The sequence below is a fragment of the Martes martes genome (assembly GCF_963455335.1).
Source record: "Martes martes genome assembly, chromosome: 1".
Lineage (NCBI taxonomy): Eukaryota > Metazoa > Chordata > Mammalia > Carnivora > Mustelidae > Martes > Martes martes.
Window position 1 is genome coordinate 150,488,129 of NC_137888.1, and position 24,408 is coordinate 150,512,536.

A 24,408-nucleotide genomic window follows, 5' to 3' on the forward strand; every position below is an offset into this window, starting at 1 on the left:
TTTATAAGCCCTCAGGAAGTCTGGGTAATTCACTGGTGGGCCCAGCAACCTTCATCCTGGGAGGCCTTCTGGGGGCTCTCCCAAGGGACTTTCCCAAAGGGTGGTGGGCAGCAGGATTCCTGGACTTTCCCTGGGGGTACATGGGTACCCTATAAAGAGGGTATCTGGGTTGCAAGAGTTGAGGGGGAGCAAGGATGGGGCGTTCCATGGAGGGGCCTAGGGGCCCTTCGTTCGGACAGCCCCTTGGGAGGCCACCCAAAGAAGAAACCCTAGAAATGTAACCCACCCTTAGGTCCTGTCCCACCACTCTGCTGTACAGATCACAAGGGGTTTGGGGTGAATCTAAAAGGTGAGTTCCTTGCACCCAATCGCTGTGAGCTTTCCCTGCCTGCGCCCCAGCCCTCACCAAAGGCGCTCCTGGGGTTAGAAACTTCCCATTGAGAGAGGAGAGGACCATCCTCCGGACAAGATTTAGGCATACCTCTCCAAGGACCTCCTAACCCATGCCCGTGCACCCATTTTGCAGAAGGGAAAGCAGAGATCCGGGAAGCCGCGGGTGGACGCTGGGACGCCCAAGCTCCCTTTCGCAGCATCCCGGCTGGGCGTCGGAAGTTACGCGGTCCCTTCCCCGAACGACGCCATTCGGGGAAGATTCTTTCCAGCGGCACCCCAAACCCGGAGAGGCGCCCACAGGTAGGGCGTGGGGCCGGGCCTCCCGCTGTAATGACAGGGCCCACGGCCTGTGGGTGGCGGCGGCGGAGGAAGCGGGAGGAATCCGGCTATTTCTGGCCGGGGCGCGCCCACTAGCCCCGGCAGGGGTTGGCCGGGCTGCTGGCCCCCCTTCTGCCCTCCCCTATCCCCAGGAGGGGGCGGGGAGAGGCGCGGGTTGGCGGGCCCGGGGGGCGGGGCAGTTTCCCCGGCCCACCTCCGGTCTCCTCCCACCAGAGTCCCTTCGGGTCCCTCCACCACACTCCGCTCGGACCCGAGGCCAACGGCGCAGTCGCCGCGCACGTGTGTCCCGCGGCGCCCCCTCCCGCTGCGCCGCCCGTCGGGCATGGACTCGGGCCGGGACTTCCTGACCCTGCACGGTGAGTTCCCGGCTGGCGTGCGGGCGGACCCTACATGGGCAGACCCCGCGGGAAGCCGTTCGCTGCCCTGGGCCGGGGACCCCCAGTTCCTTCGGCCGTCCTCCGCCCCGCCCCGGGCCCGCCTCTCAGCTCCTTTGTTGCGCTGGGGGAAATCTCGGCACAGGACTCTCGGGGTGGGACTGCCAGGCAAGACCTTGGGCGTCTCCAGGCTTGTCCCCCAGATCTGGCCCGAGGTGATGGTTGGGGTGGGGGTGCGGCTCTGAAGACTTCTCGAAAGGCGACCCCCGACCCCCAGACCCCGCCTCAAGGATTCTGCCTTCTTCTGGTCTCAGAAGCCTGGGCTCCATGGTCCAGCGCGCACGGAAGGGCCGAGGAGGGACGGAACCAGCATCCACGAATAACCAAGTTCTCCCCCACACCGTCCGGGCCCGGCTGGAGAGGCTCCCCAAAGTCCAGGCGTGCCTGGACCGCGTCAGGCCGCGTGGGTGTGGCGGGAGAAGGTGCGGGGGAGGGGGGAGAAGATGAGGTGCGCAAGGTTGGCTGAGGTCGGGCTGGGCAGCCTCAACTGCTCAGCGCAGAACTCCGAGTCAGCGATGCCCAAGCTGCAAGGAGCAGCCAGATCCTCCCATCTGCGCACTCTCCTGGCAGGACGGGCCGGGCCGAGTATCACCTCGAACTGCCTGCAGCTCCACCCTTTGTCCAGCCGAGTTCTGTCCCTCTGACCCACCGGGGAGCAGTCCTTGCCGCATTGCTGTCCCTCCAGGAGAAAGGGCAGCTTCCCACTGCAGAGCCTGGAGGTCTTCTGGCAGGTCAGGTCCCCCAACCTGGTCTGGCATCTCTCCGCTCCAGCCTGGGGACTCACTCACTTTTAAGGGTGCCTTGTCCTCCTGATTTCTGAGATCATCTGCCAGTTCAGCAAACCCTGCCCCTTAGACCATACACTCACTGCCTAACCCTATCTCCCTGTTTTCTAGGATCCCGGGGGTTGGAGACTTAGTGCCCACCCCCTGCCCATCCAAGCCATACATGAAGATATTAGACAGGAAAGAGAAAGGCAGACACCTCCAGCTGCCCACTAGAGACCCCCTGGAATTCAGGGGGATAGGAGATGTTTCTTTCAGCCAGCCCCTGGTCTGTCTTATGTTTCCTAGTGTCCATGGCCCAAAGAGACCTTGTTCAGGGCCCAGAGCTGTGACCCTCCCACCACTGGCCTGGGCTCCTCAAGGTAACCTCATCCACCTGGGTCACAGGACTCCTGTCCCTTCCAGTGCTTCCTCTTCTCAGACCAGAGGTGTCCTTAGTGCTCCTGCCAGACGGGCAGGAAGGGAGTCTGGATGGCTCAGAGGACCACAGTGGAGACCTCTGCTTTCTCTCTCATCAACCCTTAGTGCTGTCTGTCCTACAGAGTGCCACCTCTTCTGGGTCTGTCTCACCCTCAGATCTCCTAAAAGCCCTTTCTGGTTGCCTATGACACAGCACATGTTGGAATGGGCTCCATCCTCAGCCGTCTGTGCCTTTGTCTGGTCTTTCTCCCCTGGTGTCTTCCCTGGAGAAGAAGCTACGTGGAGGCACTGTACCATGGGTTTGGCCCATTCTATTTGAGACATGCCTCCCACATGCCTCACTCTGTCCAGCCCCTCTTGAGGGACCGTCAGGGACGCTGCAACCTGCAGGCCCTACCACTTCAAGGTCATCACCCAGAATCACCTCCCTTAATTGCCTCAGTCCCTCCTGCAAACCAGATCAGGAAGCAAGAGCCTGGCAAGGGGAGTTGATGGCAGGAAAAGGTGGTCACTGTGCCCTGCCCTGTGCCATTCCAAGGTGTCCACACTGCCATTGGAGTCTGTACCCCTTTCAGATTTGGGGCCCTATGGCACCGGACATGTGGCTTGGGTAGTTGGCAGTCTGCCACAGAGCCTCCCTGGATATGAGCTGTCCCTTACGTCCTCACCCCAGATGGGTGCAGATGCAGTGTAGTCTATAGGTATGGGTTCTAGAGGCGGATTGAGTTCAAGCCTTGACTTTTTCTTTTTCTTTTTTTTTTTTAAAGATTTTATTTATTTATTTGACAGAGAGAGACAGAGAGATCACAAGCAGAGAGGCAGGCACAGAGAGAGGGGGAAGCAGGCTCCCCAGGGAGCCCAATGCAGGGCTCGATCCCAGGACCCTGAGATCATGACCTGAGCCGAAGGTAGAGGCTTAACCCACTGAGCCACCCAGGTGCTCCTAAGCCTTGACTTTTTCATCTCAGACAAATCCCTTGATTTCTTGGTGCCTCAGTTTCCTCAGTGAAATAAGGGACAAGAACACTACTGACGTCATAGGCTTGCTGTGAGGACTGAATGCCGTCACACATATAAGGCAATGGGAACAGTGTCTGGCGCTCGGTAGGGGCTGTGTTGCTGCAGGAGGCCCACCCCCAAGGGATCATGCCCTGTTAGTTCTTGGGAGATGAGGGGGACACTGTAAGGGAGTCCCTTGCTAGGAAAAATGTGCCCAGAACAGGGCTCAAGAACCAAGGGGCTCCTTCTGGTGTCTCTGGGAGGCCCTCAGACTGATGCTTCAGTCTCCTGGCTTCCTTCCGCTACTCCACTACCTTTGCTGTCTCTGTTCTAGCCAGACCAGCGCTGGCCTCACCAGCAGGTCTCCACATATACCCCAAAGGACACTACATCACAGGCCCTCCCCTCACAGAACACGTCCACCTTCACTAACTCTACCTGCCTCGAATCCACCCTGCCCCACTGTCAAAACTAGCATTTGTAAAAGTGGAAGGCAGGCTGTGGGAGGGGCTCATCTTGGCCCCAGGAGACCCGGGCTCCAGTCCTCATTTGGCCTCTATTTATAAATGTTGTGACCCAGAGCACATCCCTTTGCCTCTCTGGGCCCTTTTTGTCCCCCCATGGCATAGCAACACGCAGTTTACAGGAGACGTCGTGAAGAGAAAGTACGGATCGGCATAGGAACTCTGGGTTGGCAAAAGAGCCAGTACCCCCAAGAGATAATGGTTCCAGAGCCATCATAGCAAGCTGGGGAGGCCAGCCCCTTATTACCTCAATTATGTTTCCAAACTGTGCCTGAGGTTCCAGGCCCATACCCCACAGACACACACTGATCTACACTGATCTTAACATTTTGTGCCGTAGGTCACTTTGGCAGTCAGATGAAGCCTGTGGGCCCCTCCTTGGGGGTCATGTTTTTATTTTTATTTTTTTTAGATTTTATTTATTTTTATTTTGAGAGAGAGCATGAGAGAGAGAGAGCATGTGCACAGAAGCAGGGGGAGGGGCACAGAGAGAGGGAGAAGATTCCAGGAGGGATCCCGGGACCCTGAGATTGTGACCTGAGCCAAAAGCAGACACTTAACAGACTAAGCCATCCAGGCATCCCACGGTCATGTTTTTAAATGCATTGAATAAAATACATGAGAACTCAAAGGAAACAAATTATATTGAGATGTGATTCTATCCATAGGTCTTTGGTGTGGGGCTGTGGTGGGGGGCGGTCCTTGATCCTCTGGATGAGAACCCTTGTGTGGTTTCTCTAAAACAGGTTCGCCTTACCCTCCTCCCCTCCTCTGCCTCCTCCCCCTCCACATGAAGAACAATTTGCTTGTGCCCGTATTTCAGCTCATCTACACTAACACACGTTCTCTTGATTTATTCTCCGCGGCGCGACCTTAGGCAAGTCACTCTGCGCTCCAGTTTATTGTTAGTGTTGCTTTGCTTGGCCGTGCTAATGGCTGGCTTTGCCGGTGACTCACTGCCAGTGCTGGTGACTGGGGCAGCAGTGAAGCGAATGGAGGAACTATTCAGAGGCAGAGAGTAAGAGAGGGGTGAGTCAGGCCTCTGGATGGTGTCCTGACCTTGGCACACAGTAGGGGCTGGGTGCATGAAAGAGAAGTTGTAACTTACATGAAAGGTCCCACTGTTCCCGAGCACACTGGCAGCACAGTTTTGTATAAAGTTGCAGTAGTTCTCATCTATTCATCAAAGCAAGCCTGCGTTAATGAACTCATTTTAAGATCAGCCTTTTTTTCAAGAATTCCATTCGCATTTGGAACCTTGGAGATTACCCCACTCGGGTGGAGAAACTGTGAGAAGGAAACAAGTCTGCCTGTGAGGCAACAGCCTGCTGAATTACAATGAATTCGTTGAGTAATTGAAGTAAAATATTTGACGGGCTTGGTGGTCTGCCCCAGGCTTCATCCCCGGCTCCGTCTGACCCCGCCCCATCCCGTCCTTATAGACTTGACCACCCAGGCCGCCGCTACCCGATCTCCCCTCTGCTCAATCTCACTCAAGCTTGGTCCTCCGCCCGGCCCCCAGTAGGTGTTTCGAATTCGCGACTCGGGCTCCGCCCCCGGTGGACACCGCCCCCTGGTGGGACACCAACTCCAAAGCTGAGGTTCCGCCCCTCCCTGCCCGAACCCCGAGTTTTCAGTGCGGGGCCTTCCCTCGGGTCGCCCTCTGGGCCTTAGCTCCGCCCCCGGTCGGCTTCCTGACTGAGGCTTTGCCTCCACTTCGCCTCCCAGACCCTGCGTCTTTCCCCCGCCTCCCACCCCAACCTCTGTGGCTGTGGCTCCGCCCCCTATCCGCTTTCTGGGTTCTGGCTTTCGCCACTGATTTGCTTCCTGGGTTACAGATTTGTCCCACTCCGCCTCTTGGGTTCTGGCTCCTCCTCTCCTCTCCTGGAGTCCGCCCTTGCCGCACCCCCCAGGAGCAAAGGTCCTTCGCCTCCCCGACTGGCCACGTCTCCTGGGGTCTGCCTCCGCCCCTTTTAGCCCTGATTTCTCTCACGCCCCGCCTCTAGGGCCGAGGCTCCGCCCCTCAGGGCTGGCCCCTCCTTCTGGGCTCTGACTCCGCCCCTCCACGCCCGGGCTCCGCTGTGCTCCTCTCCAGGGCAGTAGTTCCGCCCCCACTGCCCGGGCTTTCTAGAGGCTGCGCTGTCCCGGGTCAGGCTCGGTGTCCCAGAGGCAGTGGCGAGCGTCATGCAATGCCTTGGACTCCCGAGCCGGAGCCGCTCCAGAGAGCTCTACCTGCAGGAGCAGAGCCTCAAGGTGGCAGCGCTCAATGGGCAGAGGCTGGGTAAGGACCGCAGGGAGCACGGAGCTCTGCTGGGAAGGCAGCTAGGACAGGATGTAGACTATGTTCCTTTGATCCTTTGGTTGGACCAGTTTAGTACTTCTGTGAGTGTGAGACCCACTGTGGGTCTGTGTTTGCAGGGGTGGCATGTGGAGTGTTTTCCGGGGGGGGGGGCGCGGGGGATTGGTTACTTCTCATCTACCCGAGCCACTCCAAAGCACCCCTCCTATTTACGGATTTCTGAGGCACTACTAGTTATGTGGCTCAGTATGTAACTGGTATGACCGTGTAACCCAATGAGATGATTTTCTGAGACTATGTGATCCAGTGTGATGCTGTGTAAGTGTGAATGCCAAGTGTGATAACCTAGTGGTGATTCTGTCCCTCGTGTGGTACGTGGGGCCACCGTGCAGCAATGATGATGGGTAACACTGTGTGACCAAGTGTGTGACATTGTGGCACCAGTGTGACCTTGTTGGTCCAGTGTGATGCTCAGTGCCCTGACTTACTGCAGGCGACAGATCAACAGTGGGTGACCGGGGTGACTGGTTCTGTGTTACAGTATGTGTTACATGGATTTTCTGACATTATTCAATGTGCCTGAGCAGGGACTTGCATAAGGTAATGTTTCCTAGCACTAACCCTTGGGCAGGCTTTGGAGTCCTGACTCCACAGTGTAACTTCCTTGAGCCTCAGTTTCCTCATCTGTAAAATGGGAGTAATGATAGTGCTTTCCTCCTCGGGTTGTTGGGGGGATTAAATACATGTGCTAAGAACAGTATCTTATTCAAGTGTTGGCCATGAATGTGATGGTGGCTGCTATGATTATCATAGTGATGATGTTTTGGCACTGTGTGTTGAGTGTGGCAGTGTGTAACTGTGTAGCTTTGTGTGGCTCTGGGGCACAGACCCAATTTGTCTCCATTATGCATCAGTACAGGGACAGGACTCCACAGGAGGAGAAGGTACTGGAGCTGAGTGAGTGGGGCTGGGCAACGAGTGCCCATAGACTTTCTGGGTGCTAAGGGAGCAAGGGTGGCAGGGTGGGCAGCCCAGAAGCCTCAGAAATAAAAGGGCCAGCTGTCAATGAGACTCAGGGGTAAGGGTGCCTGCCCAGGTCCCCTAATGGCCCAGAAGGCAGTGGCTATTATCAAGGCCCACCTTGGGGCTGAGGTCCGTGTTCCGGAAACCATGTCGGCAGCCAGGGGACTTATCTCTGCCTGACCGCAGACAAGGCCACAGCCTGGCTCCAGGACAGGATGAACATGTCATCTCCCCACCGTGTTTTCCAGAACCGGAGGGTGGGGCTCACCTTCTACTTTCCAACCTCCTCCCCCATTACCATCTGTGTTGTTGGCCATGGCTTGTCCTAATGAGTGCCCAGCTTTCGGGGCAAGGGGCAGGCGAGGGTGAAGAGATGCCCCTGCCGATTACACTTCAGCTTCAGAAAGGACAATGGAATGCCCCAGCAGAGGCTGAGGGACTCTCTTCTGTCATCTGGGAACTCCCTTTTGTTCCAAGTGCCCCAGACACAGCCAACAGTATAGGACATCCTGCAGCCCTTCTCAGCTCCACCGAACCTCCCCTGGGGCTGAAGGGAGGCTTCTCATACTAAAACAGAGGGGTCTCCCAGAAGTGTGCAGAGACTTGGAACAAAAAAAGAAGGCACATAAGATTGTCACCTCTGAGGAGACCCGCACACGCCTCTTCTGATGCTGTTCTCACCCAAGGCTGATGGGGGAACAGAGGCATGGGGAGGAGAGCTGCCTAAAGCCATGAGGGGGTGTGTGTGGGTTTAGCACTGGGCTCTGTCCCTAGTGGAGGCGGGAGACTAGGGAGGGATAGAGAGGGTATGGGTGGCTGAGGCCTAGGGGAAGTGGTCCAGAAGGTTCCCTTGGTCTTGTGGGTGTGTGGGGCAGGCTGGTGGGGTTGGGGAGTGGGGAGAGCCTGTCGGGCTGTGGATCTGGGCTCAGAAAAGAAAAGCTTATAAGCCTCACCACAGGCCCCTCAGACTGGACCCACATGGTCCCCGATGCCACCGCTCTGCTGGAGCAGAAGAATAAGGATTTGCTGAAGGGCCACATAGTTTTAGTTCTGGGGATGGAGCGAGGTGAGATGGCCAACCAGCTCTGAGCAGAGATGGCTGCTGACTGATCTGGCTCTGTGGATAGATATGGATCTAGATGCATCTATCTCTATATTATATTGATGAATCATTGAGGTGGGGAGTGGTCTCTCCTTGATCACAGTTGATACAGGCTCTGTTTGGGGAACGAGGGGATGAAGGTGCCTGGGGCACCAGGCCTAGTGCCCCTTTGGTACCTCTTGCTTGGACCTGTTAGGGCAAAGGGCATTGTATTTTTGGGAGCCCATGTTGCGGAGGCCAGCCTGGACCTCTGAAGATAGCTGCGCAGGAGGGGCCATGCAGCTGGGGTCTGATCCTCACTTAGGGCCCTGGGCCGCCAGGTCCTGCCTCAGCTGCTAGGAAGGCTGCACTGTGCTTTGGGGCTATTATTCCCTGAGGGTCCCAGACCCAGGACACTCAGAGATGGGGTGGGCAGGGAGAGCCAGGGGCATCCCAGAGGCCAAACTCGGGCCACGGTGGGTTCATCTGTCTCTTCTGGGGGCAAGGATCAGAGACCTACTCAAGTAGGTGGAAGTCAGGATGGGGGAGCAGCAGGGGTGAGGGTGACAGGGATGGGCACAAGGGCCCTACAGCAACCATAACCTTGACTTCAAGAACTACAGCTGTTGTTACCTCTGGAACCGTTTTGTTCCTGCTCGGCCTGTTACTTTGGTCCCGGCTTCCTTCAGATCACTCTGACCCCTAAGTATGACCAGGAGGGGCACGTTTTGTTTTCTAAAGTCAGGCCATTTCTCAGGCATCTGGTTCCCTAGGAGCCAGGTATTCTTGAATTAGCTGCTTCGCCTTGTCCATTCAGCTATGGATGACAGGTCACAAGTGTAGCCTTGAGTGGGCGGGTGTCCTAGGTTTGAATGGCCTTGCTGGCAGTCAGAGATGACTTCTTGGAGGAGGCAGAGCTCCAGGATCAGGTTGGGGCATGGGTGAAGGTGGAAGAAGGAACCGCGAGCGGAGGGTGAGGCTGGTGAGAAATGGGACCCTTCTCCGAGAGGGCCCAGAGGTGGGAGTAGTTAGCATGGGGCCTGGGACAGCAGGGACGCCAGAGAAAGTGGCATCTCACCAGCTCTAACCCTCTAGGCCTACAGGATGATGAGGACCTACAGGCACTGCTAAAGGGCAGCCAGCTCCTGAAGGTGAAGTCCAACTCATGGCGGCGAGAACGTTTCTACAAGTTGCAGGAAGACTGCAAGACCATCTGGCAGGAGTCGCGCAAGGTCATGCGGACCCCGGAGTCCCAGCTGTGTGAGTGTCTCAGGGCTGCAGGTGGAGGGGTGGGCAGAGTGCGGACCCTGTGCTTGCATGGGAATTGGATGCTGGTTGAGGCAGGGGCTGAGGGTGGGGAGGTCAATCCTGGACCAGGACCACAGATAGGGACACCCAGGCGTGGCCTGTTGGTGCCTAGGTCGGTCACACAACCAGGACCAAATACAGGGAAACTAAAGCTGGCAAGGGTGAGGGAGAAGAATTCTTTAAATCACCAAAAGGACTACTGAGGCCTAGTCTGGGCTGGAGAGGGCAGTCATGGAGGACCAGAGATGGAGAGGCTAAAGCCTTTTGAGGGTAGGGATACGTAACTGTGACCACAGGTGGGAAAGTCAGGCTCAGGAGTAGGGTGGTTGCTGGACCGTGTTGTCTGAATGCACAGGGTATCCACCCAGACCCATGTGAGAAGGAGGGAAGTTGGGTGGATGAGGACTCCAGGTGTAGTGAGGCCAAAAGCCAAGCCCAAAGTCCGGGGCAGATAAGGCCCTTCCGGGTATCAGTGGCCAGGATGTGAGGTGGGGCCGCAGGAGGCAGTGCCTTCCTGGGACTGGGGCCATAGCAAAGAGGTAGGGTAGAGTGGAGAGAGGCCTTAGCTGGGCAGCTCCTTGGAGGGTGTTGGGTCTGAGGATTTTCTGGAAGCTTTGGAAAAGGCCCTGTAAATGGAGAGCGCCTCCAGAGTCCTCCCAGAGAAAGAAACTGTGCTGGTTAGCTGCCTTTAACACAGAATGCCCTAAAGATTCTGTAAAATGAGGGGTGCCTGGGTGGCTCAGTGGGTTAAAGCCTCTGCCTTCAGCTCAGGTCGTGATCCCAGGGTTCTAGGATCGAGCCCCGCATCGGGCTCTCTGCTCAGTGGGGAGCCTGCTTCCCTTCCTCTCTCTCTGCCTGCCTCTCTGCCTACCTGTGATCTCTATCAAATAAATAAATAAAATCTTAAAAAAAAAAAAAGATTCTGTAAAATGAGGGGTGCCCAATGCATCTTTACTTAGTGAGAACATTTTATTTATTTTTTTAAAATATTTTATTTATTTATTTGACAGAGAGAGATCATAAGTAGGCAGAGAGGCTGGCAGAGGGGGGAGGGGGAAGCAGGCTCCCTGCTGAGCAGAGAGCCCAATGTGGGACTCGATCCCAGGACCCTGAGATCATGACCTGAGCCGAAGGCAGAGGCTTAATCTACTGAGCCACCTGGCGCCCTAGTGAGAACATTTTAGACCAATGCTACCCAAAAGAACTTTCTTTGAAAATAGAAATGTTCTATATCTATGCTGTCCAGTATGGGTGCCTCTCGCTACCTGTAGCCTTTGAGCCCTTGAGATGTGCCTAGTGTGACTGAGGAACTGAATTCTTAATTGTACTGAATTGTAGCTACTTTGTATTTAAATAGCCATGTGTGGCTGGCGGCTGTTGTATTGGACAATGTGGAAAGATCTGGTAGCTGAATTTCACCCAACCCAGACCCCTGCCCTCGGCCGTGGTGGGGAGAGGGGGAAAAGGGGCAGGGGCAGCCCACTGGGGAGGGCGACCAGACACAGGTGACAAGCTCCAGATGGGAGAGGGGACAGGAGAATGGGAGGTGCCTAGGAAGGGTTCACTGGGCCTCAGGACACTGGGCAGAAACCTGAGAAAGTATTGTCTACTGGCTGTGTGGCCTGTGGCAGGGTCAGAGGTGAGGCAGGATAGGATCAGGGTTCAATAGGGAGAGCTGGGCTGGGGCCTTGGGGCTGTGGGCCATGGAAGGTTTCTGAGCCAGGCAGGGTAGGGTTAAAGTGGACAGAGCCTGAAGTTCTCTCCAAAAGCCACCGGAATGCATGTCAGCCACATAGCCTGGGAGTGACCCAGACCTTGCCTCTGTCTGTCGGTGGCACCAGCCAGGCTCCTTCATGGGCCTCTGCCCTGATATGGGGCTTCCTGTTAGACAATGGTGGGGGGTGGCACGGTGGGAAAGGGAATCTCGCTCTCTGAACTCTGGGGATTCCTGAGAGGCACCCCTCCACCAGCCACTACATATGCCTGGTTCCCCGTTGTGTCTGGCACTGGGTGGCGGCCGGCATGGGGGCAGAGACAAGAGGAGTAGGGGACCTGGGCTGGAGAGATGAGCCCCTCATACTGGGAGGGCTGTGAGCACAAGGACAGAAGGGGCCTTCCAGGATGGAGACCCATGTGAGCCAAGGTGCAGGGGCGAGAATGAGGAAGGGGCGTGAGTGAGCGGCCTGCGCCTGACCAGAGGGGCTGCTGAGGGGACGGTGCGGCGGGATGTGCTCAGAGCGACACCAAGCTGGCTCTCGGCTGAGCATACCTGTTGGCTGCTTCCCTTCTCTGGGGGAGCAGTGAGACTGTTGTCCCCAAATGCTCTCTCCCCTCGGGGAGCCTGAGGCCAGGTGAGGGAGGAGGGGAGCAGCGCCCCCAGTTCTCTCTGCTCCCTCCTCCCCAAGTTTCCCCTGATTCTGCCGCTGCTCCTGTCCCTCCACTCTGGCTTCCAGGCATTATCAGCAGTGCGGGCGTCTGGACTCTCTCTCTGGTGCGGGAGGGAGTGCTGGCAGCCTGGGAGCGCCTGGCTCCAGTTTCCTGTTTCCAGTCCCAGCTCAGGGCTGCGGCAGGTAGTCTGGGCCTTGCAGGCATTAAGCAGGGACATCCCCTGCACCCCAGATGGCCCGGGGCTCACATGCCCCACTCTCGAAGCCTGCTGCCCAGGCTGGGCACATGCCTTCATCTGGGGCTTGCAGGTGCATAGGAAACCTCTGGGCCCTCGGGGTGCAGACAGGCATAGGAGAGCTTGGCAGCTGGAGCTGGTCTAGGACCCAGGACAGATAGATGGCTCAGGACACAGGTGGGGCAGGGGCGTAGCCTGGACCTTGATGCTGAGCAGCTTAGCATGAGCCCAGCTGGGGGGACTGGCTCCCAGCCAGGCCAGGAAGGGCACCCTGGGGTGGGGGGGAGGCGGTGGGAAGGCAGCAGTCTTGCTGCTCCCTGAAGCTTGGAAGGCTGGGGTGTGAGAGGAGGGCTCTCCCCCCAGTTCCTAAGGGCAGAATGATGGACTCTCTCAGATCCTTAAGGGGCACCACTTGGGGTCCTAGAGGGCAAGAGCCTTCTCGCACTCTTCTTGCCAAGGGGTTCCCTGAGGTCAGGACACACGCAGACACACACAGGCCAAGGTCGTGTCTATGCTGCAGCACAAGCACTTCTCCCTGTGCCCCCACACCCTGGGGCCAGGGCTGCCTGAGTGTGGCTCCAGGCTCCCTTGGGGTCGGGGGAGGGACCTGTGGGGAAGACGGCCCAAAGGCCCAAAGTCAAGTGTGATCTAGAAGGTATGTATCCTGTCTGTCACAGGCTCCAAGCTCCAGAATGGTCTCTCCCCATCTCTGAAAGCCCTGCCCTGCCCGAGTACTCTCCCAGGGCCCCTCCTCCCTCCATCTGGAAACAGTAGGGCCTGGGGTCCCAGGTGCCCTTCTCTGGGGTCAGTCTTTCCCGCTGTCCCCCCACCCCCACGCTTATGTCCCCTACCCAACACAGCTGTGTCTCATATTCCTCCTCCACCTTGGTCTCTGTCCTCCTTCCACCCTTGTGTTCCCCTTGTCCGTCCTGCCACCCCACTCCTTGTCTCTGGATCTAGGCCTGAGCTCCAGCCCTGGCTCTGGGTACCCATGCTGTGCTTTAGCCACACCAGGGGCAGGGACTGGCCTCGAAACTCTCTTTGCCACCTATCCCCTTCTTGCAGTCTCCATTGAGGACATTCAGGAGGTGCGGAAGGGGCACCGCACAGAGGGCATGGAGAAGTTCGCCCGGGATGTGCCCGAGGACCGCTGCTTCTCCGTGGTCTTCAAGGACCAGCGCAACACACTAGACCTCATTGCGCCATCGCCAGCGGAGGCCCAGCACTGGGTGCAGGGTCTGCGCAAGATCATCCATCACTCGGGCTCCATGGACCAGAGGCAGAAGCTGCAGCAGTATCCTTCTGATGGTGGTGGGTCCTGGCCCAGCCTGTGGATCCTGGCTGTGGTCATGGCCAGGGCAGCCTGGTTATGGAAGATACTGAGCCTGGGCTGTCGTACCAACAGAGGCTGGGTGGGTGGCTTACATGACAGAAATGAATCTTCTCACAGTTCTGGAGGCTGGAGACCCGAGGTCTAGGTGCCAGTGTGGTCAGGTTCTGGTGAGAGCTCTCATCCTGGCTTGTGAGTGGCTGCCAGCTCACTGCGTCCTCACATGGCAGAGAGAGTGACAGACAAGATCTTTGGTGTCTCCTCTTACAAGGGCACTAATTCTATCATGAATTACATGACCTTATATAAGCCCCCCATGACTCATCCCCAGATGCCATCATATTGGGGGGTAGCACTCCCACATATTTGGGGGGAGCACAGTTCAGTCCTTAGCCAAAGGGAAGCAGAGGCGGTACCCGGAGCCCTGTTTGGTCTACTCAGTGCAGCCCCTGCTGTCCCTTCTTCTCCCCCCATAACCAGCACAGAGTTCCGCTAATGGCCCCAGCTTCCATCTGAGACCGAGTCTTGAGTGTTTGACTGTTTCTTGGAGTTACTACATTTTTTCTGTCTGGGAATTTGGAAGGCCAAGGTACCCCCTGTGCCATTCTTTGCGGAATGGTCAAATTTCCCTGGGCCTCATGTGCAGGCCAGCCTATAGGCTTAAAACAAATTCACTTCCACATCTGGATGCACAACAGCACACTACTAGCCTGTGGTTCAGAGCGGTCAGACTTCTGGTACAGAGGATTACGGTGGAACCAGCTTCAGTTCCTTTATTTTAATGACAGTTTTATTGGCATATAATTCACATACCATGTGATTCACCTGCTTAAAGTGTAAACGTCAATGCTGTTTAGTCTGTTCACAGGGTTGTAAGTAATTTTACAACACTTTCATCACTGCTCACCCATGAGCAGTCAGGCCTCATTTCCCCATAATCCCCCAGCCCTAGACAATCACTAATCTGCTTTCTGGCTCTTTATGTTTGCCTTTTTCTGGACATCTCATATAAATGGAATCATAGTCTTTTGTGACTGGCTTCTTTCATGGAGCATGTTTTTCGGGTGAATCCATGTTGTAGTGTCAATCAGTACCTCATCCCTTCTTATGGCTGAATAATATTCCATCGTATGGTTGTTTCACATTTTATTCACCCAGCCAGTGGTTGATGGACGGTGGGGTTTTCACTCTGGAGCTTTTATGAATTAATGCTTCTGTGAACACTGGTACAGAAGTTTTGTGTAGTACGTACCTAGAATTTACAAGCATTATGGTAACTGCGTGTATGTTTAACCTTTTGAGGGACTTCTAGTTTTCCAACAAGGAAATTGACATTCCCACCAGGAGTGTATGCGGGTTCCAGTTTGTCACATCTTTGCTAAGCCTAGTTACTATCATTACTACTTTTCTATCCTAACCACCCTTGTAGGTGTGAAGTTGTATCTCATTGTGGTCTCGACTTGCATTTCTTCGACAGCTAATGGTGTCAGCTGTCTTTACATGCGTTTTTTGTTTTGTTTTGGGTTTTTTTTTTTTAAGATTTTATTTATTTATTTGAGAGAGAGAGACACAGCAAGAGAGGGAACACAAGCAGGGGCAGTGTGAGACGGAGAAGCAGGCTTCCCGCTGAGCGGGGAGCCCAATGTGGGGCGCAATCCCAGGACCCTGAGATCATGACCTGAGTCAAAGGCAGACACTTAATGACTGAGCCACCCAGGCGCTCATCTTTACATGTGTTTATCGGTCATTTGTAGAAATATCTATCAGATCCTTTGCCCATTTTTTTTTTTTTAAAGATTTTGTTTTTAAGTAATCTCTACAACCAACATGAGGCTTGAAGTTACAACCCTATGATCAAGAGTTGAATGCTTGGGGGCACCTGGGTGCTCAGTCAGTTAAGTGTCTCACTCTTGGTTTTGGCTCAGGTCATGATCTCAGGGTCATGAGATTAAGCCTCACGTCAGGCTCCATGCTTAGTGCAGAATCTGCTGGAGATTTCCTCTCTCTACCTTTCCCTCTGCCCCTCCCCCTGCTCTCACATGCTCTTTCTCTAAAATAAATAAATTAAAACTCTTAAAAAAAGAAAAAAAGAGTTGCGATCTCTACCCACTGAACCAGCCAGGCACCCCTGTTAAGCTCTTTTTAAAATGGATTTATTTTTAAAAAATCTTTACTTGTAAAATCTACATAAGATTTACCATCTTTAACCATTTTAATTGTGTTGAGTACATTCACATTGTCAGTGCAAGAAGCAACTCTTCTCATCTTGTAAAACTGAAATTCTCTCCCCATTAAACAACAACTTCTCATTCTCCTGCCTCCAGTTCCCACTCCCCGGCCCTGACCCCCCGCAGCCACAGTTCTGCCTCCTGTCTCTCTGAATTTGACCACCCTAGGGACTTCAGACAAGTAGAATCATACAGTATTTGTCTTTTTGCAACTGGCTTATTTCACTTAGCATAAATGTCCTCAAGGTTCATCCGTGTGGTAACCCATGTCCGACTTCCCATTCTTTCTAAGGTGAAATAATAATATTCCACTGTCCGCATACACCATATATTGTTTTTTCATTCATCCATTGATGGGCATGCTTCTACCTTTTTTCTGTTACTTCCACCTTTTTCCTGTTGTGAATAATGCTGCTGTGAACATGGCTACACAAACATGTCTCTGAGACCCTGCTTTCAATTCTTCTGGGGTCTATAGCCAGAAGCAGAGTTGCTGGATCACAGGGTAATTCTACTTTAAGTTTTTGGAGGCACACCATATTGTTTTCCACAGCATCCAACCTACTTTCTACTCCCACCGACAATGCTCCAGGCTTCCGATTTCTTCAAGTCCTCAGCACACTTGTTCTTTTCTAGGTTTGTTTGTTTTTTTTTTTTTTTTTTTGGTTTGGTTTGGTTTGGGGTTTGATAGGTATCTTATCGTGGTTTTGATTTGCATTTCCCTAATGATTAATGATATTGAGCCTTGGTTTTTTATTTGCTTTCCTGTATCTTCTCTGGAGAAATGTCTATTCACATCCGTGGTGCAGTTTTTACCTGGGTTATTTTTCCTTTTATTATTGAGTTGTAAGAGTTGCTTATGTATACTAGGTACAAGCCCTGTCATAATTATGCTTTGTAAATAATTTCTCCTATTGTGTGGGTTCTCTTCTCTTGATGGTATTTGAAGCATGAATTTTTAGTTTCGGTGAAGTCTAATTCATCTGCTTTTTGCTTTTGTGGCTTGTGATTTTTGGTGTTATATCTAAGAAGGCTTTGCTTAACCCCAGACCACTAGTGTTTACTCTTACTATTTTCTTCTAAAGGTTCTATAGTTTTAGCTATTACATTTAGGTCTTTGCTTCATTTTGAATTCATTTGTGTGTGTGGTGGGGTGTGGGGTATTCAACTTCATTTTTTTTAGCCCACAGGTAGTTGTTTCAGCACCATATGTTGAGCTTGTCTTTACACCCTCATCGAAAATCAATTGACTGTAAATATGAGGATTTCTTTTCTTTTCTTTTTTAAAGATTATTTATTTATTTGAGAGAGAATAAGAGTGAGAGAGAGAGAAGACAGAGGAAAGGGAGAAGCAGACTCGCCACTGAGCAGAGAGCCCAACAAGGGGCTTAATCCCAAGACACCCTGGGATTGTGACCTGAGCTGAAGGCAGACGCCTAACTGACTGAGCCACCCAGGCACCTCAAGAGGGTTTATTTTCATGGCTGTCAGTTTTATTCCATTTATCTATGTCTATCCTTGCACCAGCACACAACAGTTTGGTTACTGTAACTTTGTAAATTTAGAAATCAGGAAGTGTGAGTTCTCCAAATTTGTTCTTTTTTTTTTTAGAGATATATTTATTTGAGAGAGAGTGAGCAAGCAGGAGTGGGAGGGGCAGAGGGACAGCAAGAGAGAATTTCAAACAGACTCCAAGGGCTCAATCTCGTGACCCTGAGATCACGACCTGAGCCTAAACGAAGAGTTGGACACTTAACGGACTGCTCCACCCAGGTGCCCCTGTTCTTTTTTTGCAAGATTGTTTTGACTATTTTGGGTCCCTTGACGTCCCATGTGAATTTTAGGATGAATTTCTGCAGAGAAGCCAGTATTTTTATGATAGGGATTGCATTGAATCTGTAGATCAATCTGGAGAGTATTCCCTATTTAACAATATCAAATCTTGTGATCCTTAAATGTGGGTATCTTTCCATTTATTTAGGTCTTCCTTAATTTCTTGCAACATTGTTTTGTAGTTTTCAGAGTATAAGCTATAAATTAAAAAAAATATATTCCCAAGTATTTTAATTCATTTTGAGGCTACTTGATGGAATTACTTTAATTTCATTTTCTGATTATTCATTGCTAATGTATATCCAGCTGCTTTAAGGGACATCCTTTGAGCTCTGTTCATTTCCTTACTCTGTACTTTTCAGCATTTCATAGATTTTAAAGTATTTTTTCTCAGTGCTACCTCTGCCTGATTTTGAGCTTTCTTAAAAGTCCAATTCTGTAGCATCAGCTTATCCTTGGACAGTCTCGTGCCTCCAGAAGGTTCTGTTGCCCAGCCCTTGAGATCATAAAGCCATCCCAGCCTGCTAAATAATCATCAGCATGGGGACCTCATGTTTGGCTGGACCAGTCTGAAGTTGATTATTTTTTTTTTAACCTGGAACTCTGCCACAATTATTTTTTCATGTAAATATATACATAAAGTATGGTTATGTTAGAATGAAGTTTTCTTTAATTTTTAAAAAAGATTTATTGATTTATTTGAGAGAGAGAGAGAGTGTGTGTGTGTATGTGTGTGTGCGCATGTGTGCAGAGAGGGGCAGAGGGAGACAGAGAGAATCTCCAGGCAGACTCTCCACTGAGAGTGTGGAGCCCAAGGCAGGGCCCAATCTTGTGACGCTGCGATTATGACCTGAGCCAAAACCAACAGTAAGACACCTAACCACCTGAGCCGCCCAGGTGCCCCAGACTGAAGTTTTAGAGGCCGACAAAATGAAACTACTGATATTCAGGTTCTGCCCCCAGTCTTCTTTATTGCATTGCAATTTGCCTAATGATGCACTTGCCAAAAATAGTGGAGATCTTACATTTGTATCCATTTTCTGTGTACCATTATGTCATAATTTTTCCCCTGTGTTAGTAGAGTCTCCACAAAAAGCTGTAGTGACTGTGTAATATGCAGTTGATGCCCTCTAAGTTAGTGATCTGTTCTTTTAGTGTTGAACATTTATTTTCAGTCTTTCACTACTATAAGTAACATTGCAAAGAACTATGTTCCTAAATGCTTTAGGTATTTAGAAGTATTTCCTTACCAGTAGATTCCTAGAAGTGGAATTGGGGAGTCCAATGATGTAATGGTTTCGAGCTTTAGCTCTATCTTTGCATCACGTTCCCAAAGGTTGAACAATTTCCTTTATCCAAGTGGTAGATGGGAGTGTCCATGTCACCTCACCCCTACCTGCACTGGATAATAGACTTTTCAAGTGCTGATCTTAGAGTTTAAGGAACTGCATCTCATTTGCAAATTGTTAATGTCTTTGATTACTGAGAATGTTTGCAAAAGGTCAGTTTATGACCTTTTCTCATTTAGTTATTAGGGTCATCATCGTGTTTTCTGGGTGGCTTTATTTTTTCTTTATTTGACCCTCAGAATTATTTAAAGTTTACATGGTATCAATTATGTTGTTTCCTTTGTGACTTCTTCTAAAAACCTGCTGTCATTTTTAAAAAATTGTTTTCATTGTCTTTGTTCTTTAATTTCTCTGGAATGTACTGTGGAGGTCCTTTTTCTTGACTTCTCCAGGCCAAGTCTGAGGGGGGAGAGGCCAGAGATAATGGAGAAGTGGAGCTAAGTGCCCCCATTGTGAGGATGTGATGCAGGCTTTGTTTTTGCTTGTGAGACACTCACCTTCTGATCTGTGGCTTCAAGTTTGCTGTTTCTTGTAAAAATAAGCCTCAAGCGCTTTAGTCAGGTTGGCTAACTTATGTGTTGAAAACCAGAAGGACATATCTTGAAACGTTGATGGGACCATGGGGGATTTGTTTGTTTACTTTTCTGCATTTTGTAAGCTATCTATAGTGAACTCTTTCCCAGTGAGAAAAGAATTTTTTTTTTTTTTTATGTGAAAGGGTTTGAAGCCAGTAAATAGAAAAAAGACCCCTAATTAGGATATAACATTTCCTCTGAAGAGGCCATCGGGTCTTGTCTCTGGAATGCTGGTGTGCAGTATGGCAGGCCTGCAGGGAGCTTTGTCTGTAGGTGATCTCAGTCCATCTGGGCCCAGGAGTGGACCCTGGGCTTGAAACCCAGCTACAGCTGGGACCTTGGGGGTATCAGGGCTCCTGGCTTCTTTCCTTACTTCTTGCCCAGCTGGATTCACTCCTGCTTGCGAAAAGCTGACAAAAACAAGGACAACAAGATGAGCTTCAAGGAGCTACAGAATTTCCTGAAGGAGCTCAACATCCAGGTGGATGACAGCTATGCCCGGAAGATCTTCAGGGTGAGGCAGGGAGTGAGGGCAGGTCTGTGTGGCCATGGGCCCCGGGACACTAGTGGGGAGCACGCTTTGAGCCCTGCCCACCCGGCCTGGCAGGAATGTGACCACTCCCAGACAGACTCCCTGGAGGATGATGAGATTGAGGCCTTCTACAAGATGCTGACCCAGCGGGAGGAGATTGACCGCACCTTCGCGGAGGCGGCGGGCTCCAGGGAAACGCTATCGGTGGATCAGCTGGTGACGTTCCTGCAGCACCAGCAGCGGGAGGAGGCGGCAGGGCCTGCACTGGCCCTCTCCCTCATTGAGCGCTATGAGCCCAGTGAGACTGGTGAGAGCCTGGCTGCAGCCTGTGGCCTGCAGTCCCTGGGGCCACACTGGGCTGGGAGACCCCTGGAGAGACTACAGCCCGAGGGTAGGGAGCTCAAGGTAACAGAGGGGCACCCTGATCAGTATCTGCTTGCCCCATGAAAGTAAGCAGATGGGAGACGGGGCTCCAGCATCACTACCCCTCTCTTGGTTGCTTCTCCAGAGGGTTTTGCGGACTCCTCCTCCAGAAATAGAGAGGAGGCTGGGAAAGCAAACCCTTTTCTTGCTTCCGCCCTGGGCGGGGCTTTGAGATGGACAGACGGGGCCCTGTATTGGAGGGGCTTCAGTCTGGAGGCCCAGAGGAGGAGATGAGGCCCCGGCTTCAGGGGGCCTCACAGTGTGGGGGACCGAGGAGGAGAAGACAGGGCCCCACCCTGGGATAGTCACAGGCTGATGGTTGACTAACACTCACCGCCTCCGAGAGGTAACAGCTCAGGACAGGGAGACACGGACAGCAGGGGGCTCCCCTTCCAGAGCGGTGGCGCCCTGAAGGTCTCCTGAAGGTGGCTGGCCTGGCCCGAAGGGCTCTCACGGGCACTGGCGTCCTCCTTCACAGCCAAGGCGCAGCGGCAGATGACCAAGGACGGCTTCCTCATGTACCTGCTGTCTGCCGACGGCAGCGCCTTCAGCCTGGCGCACCGGCGGGTCTACCAGGACATGGGCCAGCCGCTCAGCCACTACCTGATGTCCTCCTCGCACAACACCTACCTGCTGGAAGACCAGCTCACCGGGCCCAGCAGCACTGAAGCCTACATCCGGTGGGGCCCGGCGAGGGGGCAGGGGCGGGGCCTGGGCGGCCTGGGGGCGGGGCCGGTCGCCTGGGGGCGGGGCCGGTCGCCTGGGGGCGGGGCCAGAGGGCCTAGCCGCCACCCCTACCCGCAGGGCGCTGTGCAAAGGCTGCCGCTGCCTGGAGCTCGACTGCTGGGACGGCCCCAACCAGGAGCCGGTCATCTACCACGGCTACACTTTCACCTCCAAGATCCTCCTCTGCGACGTGCTCAGGGCCATCCGGGACTACGCCTTCAAGGTTGCGCGCGCCCCTGGAGGGTGAGGAGGGCCGTGGTAGCGGCGGTCCCCCCACTCCTAACCTGCCCTCGGGCCTCCAGGCGTCCCCCTACCCCGTCATCCTGTCCCTGGAGAACCACTGCAGCCTGGAGCAGCAGCGTGTGATGGCGCGACACCTGCGCACCATCCTGGGCCCCATGCTGTTGGACCGGCCGCTGGACGGGGTCACCACCAGTCTGCCTTCCCCTGAGGTTCGCAGTGGGCATGGGGGTACCCAGACGAGAGGGCAAGGGGACTGGCTGGGAGGCCCTTGGGTCTTAATGAGCGGCTCCTCCCTTCTTAGCAACTGAAGGGGAAGATCTTGCTGAAGGGGAAGAAGCTTGGGGGGCTCCTGCCCCCTGGCGGGGAGGGTGGCCCTGAAGCCACTGTCGTGTCTGATGAGGATGAGGCTGCTGAGATGGAGGACGAGGCCGTGAGGAGCCGTGTGCAGCGCAAGCCCAGGGTTCGAGGGGGCGCTGTGGAGGAGGGGGCAGCCCTGGGGCCCTCCCCCATCATGGGATGTTTGCCTTGTCTCAGTTCTCTGTGGCTGCCACTCAGACCCTCTGCCCCCCTCTCTCTGTCTGTCTCCCTCTCTGTCTCTCTGCGTCTGGGTTTCTGGCTCTCTCAGTGCCCACCTGCCCCAACCTCTGAATCTAACCTGGGCCTCCCCATGGCCCCCAGGAGGACAAGCTCAGGCTAGTGAAGGAGCTCTCCGATATGGTCATTTACTGCAAGAGTGTCCACTTTGGGGGCTTCTCCAGCCCTGGCACCCCAGGGCAGGCTTTCTATGAGATGGTGTCCTTCTCCGAGAACCGCGCCCTCAGGCTGCTCCAAGAGTCAGGTGAGCCCCAGCCCGGCACCCTGAGGGTGCTGGCTGTCTGTCTGAGCATTCGGACTGGCCGGGGTCAGGCCTGGCTCCATGACTCTGAATGGGACACTCCCTGCTGTTGCCAGATGGGGGCAGGGCGGCAGGGGGACTTGGGCTCCTTAGGAGGCCTGCGCTTCTGACCACCCGCACCCTTTTCAGGAAACAGCTTAGTGCGCCACAACGTCAGTCACCTGAGCAGAATCTACCCTGCTGGGTGGAGAACGGACTCCTCCAACTACAGCCCCGTGGAGATGTGGAATGGGGGCTGTCAGATCGGTATGGCCTGGCAGGGGCTGAGGAGGCCAGGGTGAGGGTTTCAGTCCAGAGGGCCAGGGGTCAGGTGTCTCTGGGGACCCCGCTGGGGCCAGACACAAGGACTTGTGGGCTTACGAGCTGGTAGTCTCGCCAGTAAGTCAGGGTCTGACATCACCTGGTTAGCACATTAGCCCTTTGAATTCCGACACCGGAAGTGGAATGTTAGGCTGGTGTGGGTCAGTGATGGGGGTGAGAGGGCAGGAGGCACTGAAGGGATGCCAGACCCTGCTTCTGCCTCACCGTGTGGCCCTAAGGCCTCCGTGTACCCTGAATAGGCCGGGCTCTAGGGCCCCCAAAGCCAGCCCACAGCCCGTGACTGCTCTGTCTGCCTACAGTGGCCCTGAATTTTCAAACACCTGGCCCAGAGATGGATGTATACCAGGGCCGCTTCCAGGACAACGGGGCCTGTGGGTACGTGCTGAAGCCCGCCTTCCTGCGAGACCCGAACTCTACCTTTAACTCACGTGCCCTGACTCAGGGGCCCTGGTGGACCCGGAAGCGGCTCACCGTCAGGGTATGGCCAGCCACCCGCAGGACGGGAGCCCAGGGGCTTCCCTCCTCCCCACTGCCACTCCTGAGCCCTTCTCTGTCCCTTGCCTCTGCTCAGGTCATCTCCGGGCAGCAGTTGCCCAAAGTCAACAAGAATAAGAATTCAATTGTGGACCCCAAGGTGACGGTGGAGATCCACGGCGTGGGCCGGGACATGGCCAGCCGCCAGACGGCCGTAGTCACCAATAACGGTACTCTCCAGGCCTGGGTGGGGCCTGACCCCCAGAGCTGGCGTCCCTGTTCTTGACGTGCTGCTTGCACTCCTAGGTTTCAACCCGTGGTGGGACACAGAGTTTGAGTTTGAGGTGGTCGTGCCTGAGCTTGCCCTTGTGCGCTTTGTGGTGGAGGATTATGACGCATCCTCCAAGAACGACTTCATTGGTCAGAGCACCATCCCCTTGGGCAGCCTCAAGCAAGGTGAGTGTTTGTTGAGGAGAGGGGACGGCAAGGTGGAGGAGGCAGGGCCTGTTACCTCTTGGGCTGGGGCCGTGGAAGCCTCTCGAAGCCTCCTCACTGAGTCATCGGAACTCTCTGTACTCTTTCCTGCCCATCCCCCTGCCAGGATACCGCCATGTCCATCTCTTGTCAAAGAACGGAGACCAGCACCCGTCTGCCACCCTCTTTGTGAAGGTGTCTCTCCAGGACTAGGTTTGGGGGTTCTGATGGGGGCTGCCCCAAGCAGGCCGGGCCCTCTGTCCCCATCCAGGAACAGGGCTGCTGTGGCTGCTCCCAACCTCTCACTTGGAGCTAGAGGCCCCGCCCTGCCTTCAGCTCTAACATCCCGTCTGTGCTGCTGCTTCTCTGGGGTCCCAGGAGCTGGCCCTATCCCTGGAGCTCTCCTCAGTTCCGTTAGGAAAAACACTGCAGCCCTCCGCCCTCTGGCCTGGCCCTGGGCTGAGGGTTTTTATAAAAGTTATAAGACTAATTCCTATGGTTCTTTACCGGAATGCCAGAAAATCCCTATAAAGGGCGTGTGTGTGTGTGTGTGTGTATGCGTATGCATGTGTGTTTGGGGGGAACTGGAGCCCCAGCACCTCTCTTTCCATGTCCCCCACACTTACACTGAGTATGAGGGTTGTCTGTCCCTTTGGGCAGGAAGGACCAGTAAGAAACAAACCCCTCCATGGAAGACAGTGGCGAGAGCTTGGTCCCTGGAATGTCACAGACCACCCCCTCCAGTCCCAGAGGCCCCTTCCCCCAGAGATGGACCAA

At 54.0% G+C, this 24,408-nt stretch overlaps 1 protein-coding gene across 2 annotated transcripts; it reads left to right on the top strand.

Annotated features, from left to right (window-relative positions):
* The first annotated feature begins 984 nt into the window (after positions 1-984).
* On the top strand, positions 985-24,176 carry PLCD1 (phospholipase C delta 1). Of its 2 annotated transcripts, none has more exons than XM_080824664.1 (15): positions 985-1,088; positions 9,393-9,557; positions 13,294-13,522; positions 19,928-20,057; positions 20,151-20,382; positions 20,977-21,178; positions 21,303-21,447; positions 21,527-21,676; positions 21,769-21,927; positions 22,146-22,305; positions 22,492-22,608; positions 22,983-23,161; positions 23,255-23,387; positions 23,464-23,613; positions 23,759-24,176. In XM_080824664.1, the coding sequence occupies exons 1-15, from the start codon at positions 1,055-1,057 to the stop codon at positions 23,842-23,844; spliced, it is 2,271 nt and encodes a 756-aa protein (XP_080680790.1). In that variant the 5' UTR covers positions 985-1,054; the 3' UTR covers positions 23,845-24,176. The 2 variants fall into 2 exon arrangements, with proteins under 2 accessions (XP_080680790.1, XP_080680789.1); XM_080824663.1 differs by lacking the exon at positions 985-1,088 and adding an exon at positions 6,057-6,175.
* The last annotated feature ends 232 nt before the right edge of the window (positions 24,177-24,408 follow it).